The 15,842-nt window shown below is 35.9% G+C and overlaps 1 protein-coding gene across 3 annotated transcripts in view; it reads right to left on the bottom strand.

Moving 5' to 3' along the window:
* MSH3 (mutS homolog 3) overlaps window positions 1-15,842 on the bottom strand; it is a 127,607-nt gene that overhangs the window by 87,807 nt on the left and 23,958 nt on the right. For all 3 annotated transcript variants that reach the window (XM_011377558.2, XM_023523009.1, XM_023523013.1), the window contains 2 exons: window positions 4,848-4,960; window positions 1,900-2,014 (listed from right to left, as the gene is read on the bottom strand). In XM_011377558.2, the coding sequence (XP_011375860.1) occupies window positions 1,900-2,014; window positions 4,848-4,960 (228 nt within the window). The remainder of the gene's footprint in view (window positions 1-1,899; window positions 2,015-4,847; window positions 4,961-15,842) is intronic.

Raw genomic sequence — 15,842 nt, 5'->3', positions numbered from 1 at the left:
CATTAATCCTATATTTACTGACTGCCTACTGGGCACTGGGTGATAGATAATGTGAGGGCCTAACATTTTGGACTTCTTTATATCTTTTTCATCTGGCTCTATGGAAATGAGAGGAGGGGGTTACCCAACAGGCAGATTAGACACACACTAAGTCACCAGCAGATCCAGTTCCCTGACCACTTCCCAACAATACCACCAAATATAAGTTCAGCTTCACTCAATTTATCAAGTCAGGTAATTTTAAAATAAGCTATTTTAATTTCAGTGCAAATAGTTTATGTTTTACTGTTTTTCACTTTGAACTAAATATGAAGAGGACACAATATTAGAAAAGTCACCTTCCTATTCCAATATTAATACTTCATTGCTTGGTGATGTAGGGACAGAAACAAATCTTCATGGGCAAGCTATTAGTCACTAGTTCAACCTCGTTCAGTTAGAGGCTCCCTATTATGAACAAGTCAAATGGTAAGTAGCCTGTCATCCTTTCTTTATGGGGATCCCACACAATCAACCATACAGAGCAATCTCTGCCATATGTTTCCTATTACTGGAGCTTAAAGTGGAATCCAATGAAGTATAATGCCTGGCTGCTACTTTTTTTAATAAAACATTTCAGCCATCATAGAATATACATAAATATACTACCCAAGTTAAAAAGTAAACATCAAGTAGAACTTCCCCAGGCCACTTTCCCCACTGACCTTCACTGTTTCCCCTCCATCCTCACTGGAGAAAACCACTCTTCTAAATCTGTTGTCCATTATTTCCCATGCATGTCTTTGTAATTTCACTATATACGAATGTATTCTTAAGCAATACACACTGCTGTTTCTCATGTTTCTAACTTCATATAATAGTATGCACTCTGTGTCCTTCAGCAGTTTGATTCTTGGCTTACTAATTTTTGGCTAATGAAACTTTTCTAATATTGATATATGTAACTCAAGTCCATTCATTTTCGTTACTATATAACATTATATTGCATGAATAGAACACAATGAACCCATTCTCCCGTTGATGAACATTTATTTAGATTGCTTTAAATGGAATAAAACTGCTTCCAAAGAAATGATATGCTGTTCTACCCTAACTACCACATACAACACACACCAAAAAACACACTACAGAAAGATTCCCAAGTGACCTGTCTTTCTTCCACTCTCTCCAACAACCTCAAACTGGCACTATCTTTTCCTTCCTCAATTCATACTGGTCATTTTACTAAGATAGCTTCTATCTGTCCAACCACCTCTGCAAAACAGGAAGTAGCTTACTTATCCAGGATCAAAATGATGAAGGGTAATTCTTCACAGAGCCAAAGACAAGCGGCTGGTGAAGGTAGAATACAGAAAGGCAAGGAAATTATCCCGCTACCTTTTTTTATGCCACTGGCTTTTAAACTAGTATTTTCCTAGAATGTCACCTGCTAGTTTTTATATCTCTGGAACTCTACAAAGTTAATCACTCTTTTAAAAAGCTATCTACATTAGTAGCTGTCCTCTTTGTCTCCAAATTTATGGCCTATGAAATAAGAACTGAAAACACAAATCAGAAAGGAGATAAAGTTTTATGAATGCTTTTTAATACCACTTAATTCCACTTATTACGACTTGCCAATTAACTGCTTTAGAAAAAAGCACAATTTTGTAGTCGAAACTATAATAGCTATCATGAATACAAATTGACAGAATTCTTAAAGATTCTTTCAATATTTTTATATCAATTAACATTTTTAATATTCTTCAGCAGCAATACCACACAGTTCATCCTTGCCCCTGAACAGAGTATTCCATAAACAGCAGGTAAACTTCCCTGAGTATAGTATTTACCAAATTTGATTTAAGAAATATCATTAATATAACCCCACCTCTTTTTTACTTTTGAGAAACAACTTACTTGGGTTTGGAAAGCACCTTTTCCAAGTTAAATTCTTTGAGGTATCTTATTATGGCAGCCAAAGAGCAAATCACAGGCTTCTCCAAGTTAATAATGCCAGAAAAACTTTGAGAACCTAAAAAATAGAATATATACTTTCATTAGAATTATTATTCACCATTATAAACAAAATTTAAGATAAATAAATTTTATTTTATGGTTACTGAAATAATAATTTAGATAATATTTCCTTAGAACTGCCCTTTAGAAAAATGCAGACAATTACGGTATGGGAAATAGGAGGGCATTTTCTGATGATGGAATAAATCTTTTTGGAAAGTAATAGAGCAACTTTTTCAAAATGTAAAATGCTTATCTCCTTTGACTCAGAAATACTCCAAAATGCATGTCAAATAAGTACATACAAGAAAGTGAATTGAAAAATATTTTGTAATAGTAAAAAACTAGAGACAACCTAACTGAACATCAACAGGGGAGCAGCTAAATAAATTCTGGTAAGTTCAGATTATTATACACCTACCAATAGGAATGACTTACAGCTATCTGCACTAGTGTGAAAAATGATCCATAATATATTACTGAGTGAGGGGAAAAAAATTGTATGATCATTCTCATCTCTCAACAGGAATATTATAACAGCTTTCCATCTGGTCTTCCAGCTTCACCTTTGTGCCCTATAAGGCAGGGGTGCCCAACTTCCGGGCCACGGACTGATAGGGGTCCGAGGCCTGTTAGGAACCGGGCCGCACAGCAGGAGGTGAGCAGCTGGCAAGCAAGCGAAGCTTCATCTGTATTTGCAGGTGCTCCCCAGCACTAGCATCACCACCTCAGCTCTACTTCAGATCATGAGGCATTAGATTCTCATAGAAGCAGCGGTCCCTCGTGCCATAGTGGTTGGAGATGGCTGCTATAAGGTATTCTTAACAAGAGCCAAAAGAATCCTTTGTAAAATATATCTCAGATCGTTAGACTACTGGGCTGAAAAATCCTCCAACATCCCCCAACTTACTACAAGAAGCTCTAGTCCTTAAATCTATGAGACCTTGTACAATTTGCCTTCCAAACTCTTTGAGTTCACCTCCTAATATTCTCCCTCTTAGTCACTTTGTTCCAGCACTCCGGCTATTTGCTAATCCTTAAACATACCAGGCACTTACGATATGTTGTGCTTACTGTTGTCTTTGCTTACAACACTGTTCCTTCACAGGTCCATATGGCTTTCCCCCTTAACTCCTTCAATCTTTGCTCAAAACTTTGTTCAAGTGCCATTTCCTCGGTGAATCCTTCCTTCACCATCTTATTTAAAAGTTCACCCTCTTCCATGCCTTATTTTCTTTATAGCTCTTATCACCTTCAAACATACTATCTAACTTACTTCATTGTACATCTCCCCCCATTAGAACGCAAACTCCAGAAGGGCAAGAATTTTTGTGTTTTATTCCTTATTGTATGTGCAATGCTTCACATAGTCAATAAAAATTAGTTGAAAGAATAAACTCAAGTTATAATAAACAAATAGACAATTATGTACATGTTTATGTGTACATATGTGGATTTTACATAAAAAATTCATAAGGATTTGAGGTAAGAGACTTTTATTTTTTTCTTTATATACAACTATGTTTTGACTTTTTTGCCATAGGCATTTGTTACTTTTAGAAATAAAAATATTTAAAAATATCCTCTACTAATCAGTAGATTTCAACCATAGCTTTTTCTAAAACCAAGGTATAAATAAACAATTAACAAAACCTTTTCCTCTTCTACTGAGAATTTCATCTTTTAACTTTCTAACTCTGTTCCACAGGAAACCTGATCAAGATGAAGTGCCAGTGTGTTATGAAGTAGCAATGGAATAGGGTAAAAATGACTTGACATCGGTAAATTGCACAGGGACCAGGAGGAATTATAAACAACTGATTCCAGAATTTTGACCTCCCCTGAGAGTACACTGATTCTTTGAACTTGGCATGTCCTTTATAGAAGGACAGGGCAGACCTTGCACCCACTGGATGAGAGCCCTTTCTTTGCCGCTAAGCTGTCACTAGGGGAGAGAGGAAACTGAAGTGCCAATGGATCTGTGGACTGATACAAAAACTGCTGAAGACTTCTCCGAGAGAACATGTGCCCTGCCAGAAAGCTGCATTTTCTGTCCTATATCCTTCTAAGTGAATGTGATGCTAAAAGTGGCTTATGGTGGTCTTGTGACTTAGTCTTGTCTTTATTTGAACATAAGACGATGATCCCTTGGTGATATCTCAGACTGGCGTCATAAGTGGGTTACACTCTCAGACACTCAATTCATTTGGACTAAGGCACCAGAAGATTAAAAGGGATAGGGAGAGAAATCCTAACAAGACACTGATGCCTGGGAAGGAGGTGGAGGAAGTTAACCTATGTGTGGTCTAATGGTGAAAGCTCTGTAGCATGTGATAAGGAACCTTAATATAAGCTGGACTGGTAGGAATGAGGGGTACAGACCCATCATTCACTGATACCTGATTGAGGAAATGTGAATTAGACAAATAATGGTTACCTAACATATTCAAACCCTGTCACTAATGTTCTGGTACTTAAATTCCAGCAACTAACCTTTTGAAATGCTACCCTTCATCAGGAGACTGATCCATACATTCTATAAAACCGCAAGGAAAAAAATAGGCCATATTTTAAGAGAAACTAGAAGGAAAATTGGTCGGTAACTAACCCCTTCACTCCAATAATTATGTCAAAAACAACAAATTACTAAATGGTTATAACTACAAAGGAAGAAGCCGTACTGGTGTTTTTGATGTATAAGAACCATGAACTCTTCCCTCTACTTCTTCCAGTTATTTATTAGTAACTACTTAGTTTTCATTAAATTGAAAGTCAAAACTTGCACCTCTATTCAAAACTCAACTCAGTTAAATTTGAGGACATATGACTCACATGCATAAAATATTTACCTTTGATGTCAACTACATCATTTGAATAAAACTCTGTAACCATCTGGAAAGCATGGCTGTATTCAAAATACATATTATCCATCCTTTCTACTCGAATTCTGTCATCCCGTACGCTGAAAGAAAAAAATGAAAATTTCAAAGATAATCGACCATAATCTTGAACTATCTGTATTTAGGCCTTTGTCTGACCAAAATAAATAAATGAAGACTCATTCCTTATTCTCTCCCGAGCTGAAAAAAAGAGAGAAAGCTAAAGTTTTCCTGTCAAAAGGCCCCATTTGATAAAATATAATTATTACTTTTACTACTGGCATTTTTTATCACCTAGCACATTGTGAGTACTTTGTTTGTTATCAAGAACTCATTGAAATTTAGGTCAATTCCTTTAATAAATACAAAAGGGAGAAAAATGGAAAAGCATCATTGTCACTCAATTGCATCATTTGTTTAAATACTGTAGCAACAGAATACATCATCGAGTAATTCTTTCTTTGAAGTGGCATCTATACATCTGGTTGGCTTCTTGCTAACTCCATTTCTACCACAACCACCAGTTAAATATAGAAAATTGCCCTTAGGTCACCTCTCACTGTTTATTTAAAGTGGTTCTATAATCTTTAAAAATGTTACATACACACACACACACACACACATGTATACACATATATACACACATATACAAACACACACATATACACACACACACATATATATACATATACACAATTATGTAAGCACATAAACAAAATCATATTCATGCTGGCTAGTACATTTTCTTTTTCATTTTCTGTTTTGCTTTGCTAGCCATTCTCCTCTCCTTCTCCTCTCCTTTCCTTATCACCTCACTGCCAATTCATGTTAACAGCCTAGAATGAATACTTCCTTATTTTTTCATGTTCATATAATCATACACAAGTATATCATATACGTATATACTCATACATGTATGTCGTTTTTGTGAAAAAAAATTTAACATAAAGGATTATTGAATCTTACCTGTTCTTTCTACATGTGTTAAAATGATCATATGGTTTCTCTCACTTAATTTCTTAATATATTATTCATATTTTCTGATGCTGAATGATCCCTGCATTCCTGGGAATATCCTTGTCATGATGTTCTGTGTTGCTCAAAGTTATAAACTTGATTTCTTAGTGTTTTAATTTTTTCCAGGAAATGTGTGACAGCCTACCTAGCTCCAAAGACTTTTTTTGTTCTCCTTCAAGACTAGGCAGGCATAAGCTGATTCAGGAAGAAATCTAAGAGGCAGGATTTTCTCCCATCTGTGGTGCTGAAGAAGGATATTTCTACCTTAATCCACTGGAAAGGGAGTACCAGACTGACTATTGCAAATCTCTTATCAATTTTTATCTTCATGTAGACTCCCTTAATACCTGGATTTTTAGACGCCTACAGCAAAGTTATTATTTAGCAACTCAAAAAGCAATGAATGACCTTACATGAGCTCCACAGTGTTTTTATACAAGTTGCTAGAGTGAACACAAGAAGCAGCTGGCAACTCAATTACTGTTCTAATTAACGTTTTGTTTGATAAGCAGATAAGGATTTAGGAATCCATTAAATCTAATAAAAAATGGACTAGTCAGTTATCCTTGAGGCTTTTACGGAAGTATTACAACAGTGTTAAAGTCATCATTCTGCACTCTGTATATTAAATATCATCACGAAAAAAATTTTTTTTTTACAAACTGGCTGGTGTTAAAATCTCATACCCGTGCTTTCCTAGATTTCTTAAAAATTGAAGAAGGTTTAGTAAATTCAATTCACTATACCTTTGAAACAAAAGTCTACTCGAAACACCGTATAAATAATAATAACCAACCACAATAAACTAGATTTTAGTAAATTTCTACATTAATCACAGAACTGTAAATTTTGATTTCCTAAAATTGTAGTCTGTGGAATACCTACATCACAATCACGTGCAACCCACACTAAAAGCACAGATTCCACACCTCAAATGTGTTCAATCTGAACTCTGCAGGAAGTTAGGGGAAAGGAGGTATTTTCATTTTTAACAGGTTTTCAAGGTGATTCACAGGCAAACTGCAGACTGAAAACACTAGTCTACATGAACAATACTGGCAGTCATCATAGGACTAGAATACAAAATAGAAATGTAAATCTCCAATGACAGTCTATGTTGCAGCTGTTCTATTAGAGAGGTCAGTAAATAACTTTTCACCAAAAAAAAATTAAGGAAGTCAACTATGGTCAAATAATTGACCTGGGTCTGAACAATTATGAAAACACCTCCATTTCCCACCTCTACAGGGGCTGTTTCAGCCGGGGCCAAAGCCTCCAGAATCTCAGAGAGGAGGCTGAACAGAAGCAGTGCTCCTCCCTGGGCCATGCCCGCGACTCCCCTCTGTGCTGGGTGGGAGGACAACCATTAGGATATGAGTCTCAGTCATCACATGAGGTTTGCCAACCTGCACTGCTTGAATATAAGATTTCTAAGTTTAAAAAATCTTTTCAGATGTGACCTGCCTCTCTGTTGCCAAATATATTGTTTTTGAAAAACTAAATGGTGATAAAACTCCCAACAAGTGTGAAGCCCATACTAGAAAGAAGGTAACTTCATACCCAGTATCTCTTAATGTCAACTTGGACATAAAACTGGTGACTCTTTGGTATTGAATAACAGACCACCAACAGTGATTCTGAACTAACATTCAGTGGTGACCAAAGAGGTGGCAGCTTACCAATTTAATGATTTAGGTTGACTTTGGAAACTATAATTATTATAGACCAAAAAAACCTTGTTAAAGCCTGACAATCTACTTTAGGAAAACTCACAAGGCCTCTTCTGACAGTGTACTTAGTGATAATAATAATACTGATTGAGTTCCAATCTTCCTAGATGAATGATTAATTCTCTCCTCTGAGGATAGAACGCAAGATAGGTCTAGATTGAATAAAAGAGGCCATGTAACATAATTACAATGTCTTTTTTTTAGAATTAGTATATGAAATTAATTTTATCACTGCTTATAGTAGGGAACTATCACCACTTTCTTAGAAGACTAAGGGCTTTATATGAAATAATAAATATAGACAACCACTAGAAAAAAAATATCAGAATAACCTCATAAAAACAGCAAGAAAAATAGACTACATAGTGAAAGATTCTTTAAAAGATATAAAAATAGAAAACAAAATTATATAAACAAGCTAATATCAAATACATCTGCCATACTGACAAATGTAAATTCGCTAAACTTGCCTAGTAAAAGAAAGTTTATCTCAGCTTGAATTACAAAGAATAAAAAAAAAAAAATCTAAGCTACAAACAGGAGCATAACTTAAAGTAATTCTGAAAGGCTAAAAATAAAAGGATGGCTGAAAAAAAAGTGCCCAGATGGATATACTAAGCAAATGCAAATATGTAAAAAGAATGGGACAAGATTTTATTATAGGGCAAGATAGAATTCAGAACGAAAAGCATTAAATGAGACAAAGAGAGGTACTCTGTAATGATAAAAAGGGCAGACTGGAAGAAAAACTTTTTACCCCTGTCCTTTTATAATACTTTTAGATTTTCGAGCCCCTGGAATATACTACTTATTCAAAAATTAAGATTGTTTATTAAAAAGAACAAGAGAAAGAAAAGGAAAGAATAGATTACAAGAACTATGCAGGAGCTCCCAGGAGATGTTCATGTACTTTCCTGTACTTAAACCTTGAAGGTTATGAGTGGGGAGTGACGGAGGACAGTGGCTGGACCCAATCTGCTACCTTGCAGAACATGAGAGGAAGACAAACTCAAAGAGAAGAGAAAAAGAAGAGCCCCTAAATCTAGCCATGCCTGAATTTCAACCTACCTTCCAGGGCTTTACCTAGATGAGCCAATATGTTCATTTTCAGCTTTAAAATATTCAATGAGAACTCACTAGAAAGTGTGGGGTTCTTAAAAATAAAACGGAGTCTTTTATTGTCCAGAGAAAGAAGTAGACATAATCACACAGATAGCTTCTGAGAAAGACGGGAAGCTCTACTGAAGAACACGTGGCCAACAGCAAACTAAGGTGAGGATGACTCAAACTGATTTCAGCCGGTGAATCTGCTTCAGACCAAACCAACAGGCAGGCGGAATACAAGTCATAGACTCTGGGGACCGGAAGGAACCCCTTTCCAACCGTCTCCACCAAGCTGAGGTGAAGGGACTTTAGCAAGTTATCACTAGGAATGAGAAATCAAAAGCAAATTTAGGGTCAGAGTGCCTAGAGGATTAAAAAGAGCTGAAGTAAAGAACCACAGCGGGACATGCCCCTGGAGGAAAGGCCTATCTGGGAATGAGAGGACTGAGCTTCCTCATCGCTGTGTGAACCCCATGCGGCCTCAGACAGAACCCTAAGGCCCAGCAAGTAATCAAGGCCAGCACGCATGGCAGCTGGGCTGTTCAAAAGACTAAGAAATGGGAAGTATCTTAATAAAAGAAGTCTGTACTAGGTAAATTCACGTCTTTCTAAACCTTTCTCTAGCTTTTTCTAAACTTTTGGTTTTACTTTTCCTTCTACAGTGGTTATTACCCTTTTAAGGTAAAGCTCCATCAAAAAATTTCTAATCTGTCTTACAAACCCGACAGGAAAGTACTTCTTTCTGCAATGAGGTCAGGAATACTGACTGCTCAAACCTGGGAAACCAAAGAGGAAAAGAAATGTGAAGGGGGAGGGAACGGAGGCAGAAAGCCCAAGGCCTAGAGAAGCCATTCATGGCTGCCTGTAGCCATGACCTCCCAGCTCTCCTGGAAATCTTCTCTAAGGATGAATTCTCCCTGTGACAATATTTTAAAACCTCCATCCTTTCTTAATATCTCACCTATCACAATCATGGATCTTTCTACCACCCATCTACACATACCATATCCCCAACTCTGTGCTCACATTCTTATTTAAAAAGTGGGCCAAGACTCACCTCCCCTAAGATGCTTTCCCAGAAGGATAATCACATGCTAGGAAAGCCTGTGCTTTCTACTAGACACATGGGACTGCGGTTTGTAAAGTAATACTGTTAAAAATAAAGCCACTTTTTTTAAGCACACATGCTTTTTGTCAGAAACTTTACTGCCAGAGATAGAAACACAAACTGTAACATACATTATAAAGAAAAGTTCATGAAATATTAACCAAAATAATGTCAAATATGCTATAACATTACTCTTTCTGAAGTCCAGAAGCAAGTGAAGGGAGGGAATGGTTGCTTCCTCATGCATTTCTCCTGAGAAATCATATGACATAGTGGTTAAGAGCATGTGCTTCGGAGCCAGGAAGTCTGGATCGAATCCCAGTTCTGCCACTCACCAGCTCAATAATCAAACAAACAACCAAATTTTTTAAAAGGGCAAAAGAAGATATAGGAATAGCCAATAAGCACGTGAAAACATCACTGGTCATCAAAGAAAAAGCAAGTTAAAATCAGAATGAAACACCACCTCACACTCACAATAATGGCTAAAATTAAAAAGATTGTAATTGAAAAATAAAAAAAGATTTAAAACGTAAATAAAATAAAAAATAAAAATAAAAGGACTGGCAATACCAAGAGTAGCAAAGATGTGGAGCAACTACACCCCTCGTCTGCTGGTGGGGAAGTGCATCACTGGGGAACTGCTTTTGAAAAACTTAGTTTGGCCAATTCTTACACAGTTAACTATGTACTTAGCCATACAGCCCAGCAATCCCACTCCTATTTTCCCAAAATAAAAACATATGTCAATAAAAAGACTAGTACACAAATGCTACTGAAAATAGCTAAAAATCCAAATGTTCAGTAAGCGAATAGATAAAGTTTGGTCTACTCGTATAATGCAATACCACTGAACAATATAAACAAACTACTGATAATACTCATTGGTAAGGGTGAACTTCATAATCACTATGCTGAAAGGAGCTGGACACCAAAGAGTAAATATTGTAATGATTCTACGCATGTGAAATTCTAAAAGACTCTGAAATATCCTATAGTGACAGAAATCAGTATTTGCTTGGAGTAGGAGTTGGAGGTAGGGCTAAAATGACAGCAAAGAGGCACAGGAAACTTTCTGGGGAAGATGGAAATGTTCTACTTCTTAAATGGGGTAGTGGTTATATTAATGTATGTATTTGTCAAAATAAATTGACTCATCCAGATAAAATGTGTAAATTTTATTGCATGTAAATTATATTTAATCAAAGTCAATGAAAAATAAAGCTTTCGATATTTGCCATATAATTTACAGCTGAAATTTTTCTATTAAAAATATCTGAACAATTAGACTAATAAATTTCTGTGCAAATGTGTATTCCAAACACATTCTGGGGAGTAAGATTTTATTTCAGTATTTATTCAGCAAAAAAACAATGTTGTAGGGAAGTATCTCATTCGAAGTATCTCAATTAACTTCAAAAGGTATATTCCATATACATGCTTTGAGATGATCATATTTGTCATCCACTATTTTTATCTATATAATTTCTCTTGTGTTGTATATATGTGTACACACACACACACACGATACAATCATCTTAAAACAGGTAAATCAAAAAAATAATTTATGCTTCCTGTGGTTCAAAAAATTTCTTTCAATTGCAAAACCACAAAATTATTACCTGACATACTTGCCTTTGAGAAAAAGCAAAAGAAACCTTACTTTTATGAGAACACCAAAGACTTATGTAATCCTAAAGAGGACAATCAGCATTAAAATATGATCAGTGGAAATGCATCTGAAACATTTTTTTCATGCATGATTAAAAGCATTTTCTCAGCAATAAACAAAATCAAGATCATTTCACTCAGATCATACGCCTTTTGAGTTCATTAACAAGCCCGTGCCTGCCTCAGACAACCTAAAAAGACTAATCTTCCTAACGTTTTCTCTATAAATACTAAGTCTAATATTATCCCAAGAAAGCACTGCTTTTAAAAAAATCAACAAATTGACTATCTGGAATTCACAGTACAATGAATTAAAAATAATACACAAATAACACACCAGCTAACTGGTGCTTCCTTTTTAATTCAATCAACAAATCTTTGCTGTGCAAAGTACTACACAGGGACAAATGGATAAAGTGAAATTGAATTGTGCTGAAATGCATTGAACTGTGTCCCCCTAAAGTTCATTTGTGGAAGTCCTAACCTCCAATACATTAGGTTGTGACCATATTTGGAGACGGGAGCTTTAGAGAGGTAGTCAGGTTAAAGTAAGGTCATTAGGGTGAGACCTAGTCCAACATGACTGGTGTCCTTATAAAAACGTAAAATTTGGACACAGAGACGCAGATAGAAGGAAGATGATATGAAGAGACATAGAAAGAAGATGGCTGTTTACAAGCCAAGGAGAGAGACTTGGAACAGATCCTTCCCACACAGACCTTACTTAGAAGGATCCAACTCTGCTGACACCTTAATTTTGGACTTTTAGCTTCAGAACTGTGAAACAATAAATATGTTTTTTAAGCCACCTCATGTACGTACTCTGCTACAGCAGCCCTAGCAAAATAATGTACCATAATAAAGGCTCAACATCTATTTGGAGATGCTTATAAACAAATCAGTAGAGTATGAAGAAGACCGAGATGAATGCTGAGGTAAATGGCAAATAAAAAAAAAAATCTATATTATCTGCAATTTCAGGCCTAAATATTCTGACCATGGCTGATTTTAAACTATCAAAGCTTTATCAATCTGATAGAAAATTCTATCCTCACAAACCTCTGCAAGCCCGCTCCAGCACAGACCAAAATCGCAGGTATCAGTATTTAATATCCACAGGTGATTCCAACATTTAGCTAAGGTTAGAACCAGAACTAAAATTTGTAGGGCAGCATCATAAAAGCAATAAGATTGTTAGGATAGAGAATATTTTAAAATGGAGAAAACATACTGCGCAATATTTAGATGGAGAAAACATTCTGCACAATGTAAGAATAGCTTACAAATGGTAAAAAACAAATGAGAAATGAAAAATAAGACCTAATAACTGAGCATTTATTATGTTCCAGGCACTGTTCTACGCCTATTACATGTATTAACTACAACTCTATGAAATAGTTCTATTATGATACATTTCTTTTTTGAGCAAGGAAATTGAGCCACAGAGAGGTTAAAGTCCACAGGCTGTCTAGCCCCAGACTGTACTCACACCAAAGTTCTGTGCCATCTCTCATCGTGCATAACACCTTTAGAGCGTGGCAATTAGTCTGGTGTAGCTAGAGCCCAGAGTGAGGAATAAGAGACTAGGCGGGAGAAAGTGGGCCATACTTCTGGTCTTGAATGTGTTACTTTACACAAGCAATGGGTTTGCGAATCAAACTTCTGTAAAATGGATCATTTTTAAACCTTTTTGCATAACTTGTTTTTTAAATACATCAAATAAGATTAGAATTGGAAATACATAAAAGTCTGCAAGCAAAAATCTCTCTGTAAAACAAAATTACCATCTCGTGTCTAAATTCTGGTTGTTATAGGTAAGGATTGCTTACTAGCCAAAAAAAAAAATACCTATAATCAGTTTAGAGTAATCAGCTTGCCCTAGAACGTCTGAGAACAAAAGCAGGAAAATCATATAGATTCCCTAAGCCACAAAGAAAATTCTGGAAGATGAGGCTGCACTCACTAAACACGTGGAGCACAGGCAGCACCAAGCAGGAAAAGCACAGGTTTTCCACTTTCGAGGTTAAGAAAAAAGACACCCACAAATACTTCACATCATCACAACCCCTAGGGACTACTGAATTTCAGCACTGTTTTCTACACTGAGCCAATATTTAACTTAGGACTGCAGTTTTAAAAAACCACTTTTAAATCTATGTGTTTGCAGAGCACTTTGACAAAGGCAGTATTTTAGTATATAAGATAATGAATGACAGGAGTAAATAAGACACATGTCCCTGAAGTAAAATCTATGCATTGTTAGTAGAGAAGATAAAGTGTAAGGAAATATGCAAGCAGGAAGGAAGATGGAAGTTTGTCTCCCAGAAGCACAGAACCTTGGAAATAACCTAAGGAAGCCCTTTCCTCTGGAGCCCCAGGAAAATGACAGAATGTAATGAGAGGCTAAGCTCTGTGTCTCTCTGTACAATAAGTAGGTGGGAAGGAGGCAGAATATGACAATCAACCTGCAGGCCAAGCTGTTCCCACTGTTCCCTGACAAGTAGAAGAAACAGGATTTTATTCTGTATGGGTGGGCAGTCTCTTGTCTTACTCAATTTAATCACCCACAAGTAAACTTTGTGATATGTGGGGGTTGATAGTTAAGAGTTACATAAAAGACTGTAAAGTATACTTACCTATAATGTAATTCAAACATAAATGATACCCTGATTTAGCAACTAGAAATTTCTCAGACTTAAAGGGGGCAGTAATTCCTTTATCAAGTACTTCCAAACTCCCAATATTTCAGTCAGAACCACAACTAGTATTTACAATTCTATTTGCAAAAAAAGTTATGTCTATTTACATAGTATTAAACGCCTGTCATTTTTCAGCTACTTTGAAAAATGAGGAAAAGGGCACTGGAAGAGAGGCAGTGGTCTGACCTAATTCCAGTAAATAGCTACTGATTAACAAAAAGTTTTTTAAAGCCACAACTCACATTAAGAAAAACATTTTGCATCATGACCCAGTATCCACACATATAGACAGTGTATTACTCTTCCTTTGTCTTTGCTATGGTTAACAAATTACTACAAACTTAGTGGCTTAAAACAATACATATTACCTTATAGTTCTATAGGTCAGAATTCTGAAATTGGTCTCACTGGGCTAAACTCAAGGTGTCAGCAGGGCTGAGTTCCTTTCTGGAGACTTTGGTTCACTGCCTTTCCCAATTTCTAGAGGCAGTCTATATTCCTTGGCTTGTGGCTTCTTCCTCCATATCAAAGCCAATGTTGGTAGGTCAAACACTCACAATGCACCACTCTGACCTCTTCTTCCTCCTCTTCCACATAGAAAAGATTTTTGTGATTAATTGGGCCCACCTGGGTAATCCAGGGTACTCTCCCTATCTCAAAATCATCAGAGTAGCAACCTTAATTCCATCTGCAACCTTAATTCTCCCTTGCCATTTACCTATTTACAGATTCCAGGGATTGTTGAGACATGGATATTTTGGGGAGGCATCATTCTGCCTATGATAAAGATAGACACACACATCCACGCTACTTGACTACCTGTGCCTGTTTCCTCATTTACAAAAATGTCTAACTTATAAATTATATAGTAATTACTATATAATAATAGTAAATACTTCAAAAGGTTGAGAAAATTACATGAGTTAATAGGAGAAATGGTCATAGAATACAGCTGGTATATAGCAAGAGCTTCATTAACTATTTTTTATAAATTCTTATTTCGCCTTTGTTTAAAGTTTTCTCTCATTATAGAATGTATTTTCCCAACACCTGTCTAGTTATGCGTTACTTATCCTTCTAGGCTCTCTCTTGCATGAAGCTCCCCTACACTCTACTATGCTGCATTGTCTAATACAGTAGCTGTTAATCACCTGTAGTTACTGAGCACTTGAAATGTAGCTAATCAGACTGAGAGATGCTGTAAATGTAAAGTAAAATATACACTAAATTTTGAAAACTTAGTCTATAAAAAAGAATGTAAAATATGAACAACATAGCTGTCTAATCAATGTACTGTATACTTGAAACTAATTTAAATAAATTTAAAAAAAGAATGTAAAAGAATTACATGTTGAAATATTTTTACTATATTGAATTAAATAAAATGTATTCAAATTAATTTCCTGTTTCTTTTTACTTTTTTCATGTGGCTACCAGAAAATTTTTAATTACATATGACTCACATTTAGGTTACATTACATTTCTACTGAGTAGGGCTGCTCTAGACAGAATTATTCTTTCTCTCTCATGTACTCTCTTAGATTCAGTCTGCTTTCCTATCACACACTGTATCAATCTTCTTTGTTTTGGAGTGATTTCTTCGTGAGCAGGTTCTCCGAAAAGACTGGAAGCCCTT

Source organism: Pteropus vampyrus, unplaced genomic scaffold (assembly GCF_000151845.1).
Source record: "Pteropus vampyrus isolate Shadow unplaced genomic scaffold, Pvam_2.0 Scaffold11, whole genome shotgun sequence".
NCBI lineage: Eukaryota > Metazoa > Chordata > Mammalia > Chiroptera > Pteropodidae > Pteropus > Pteropus vampyrus.
The sequence above is the reverse complement of the archived record's forward strand: the minus strand, read 5'-3'. Positions and strand labels throughout refer to the sequence as shown.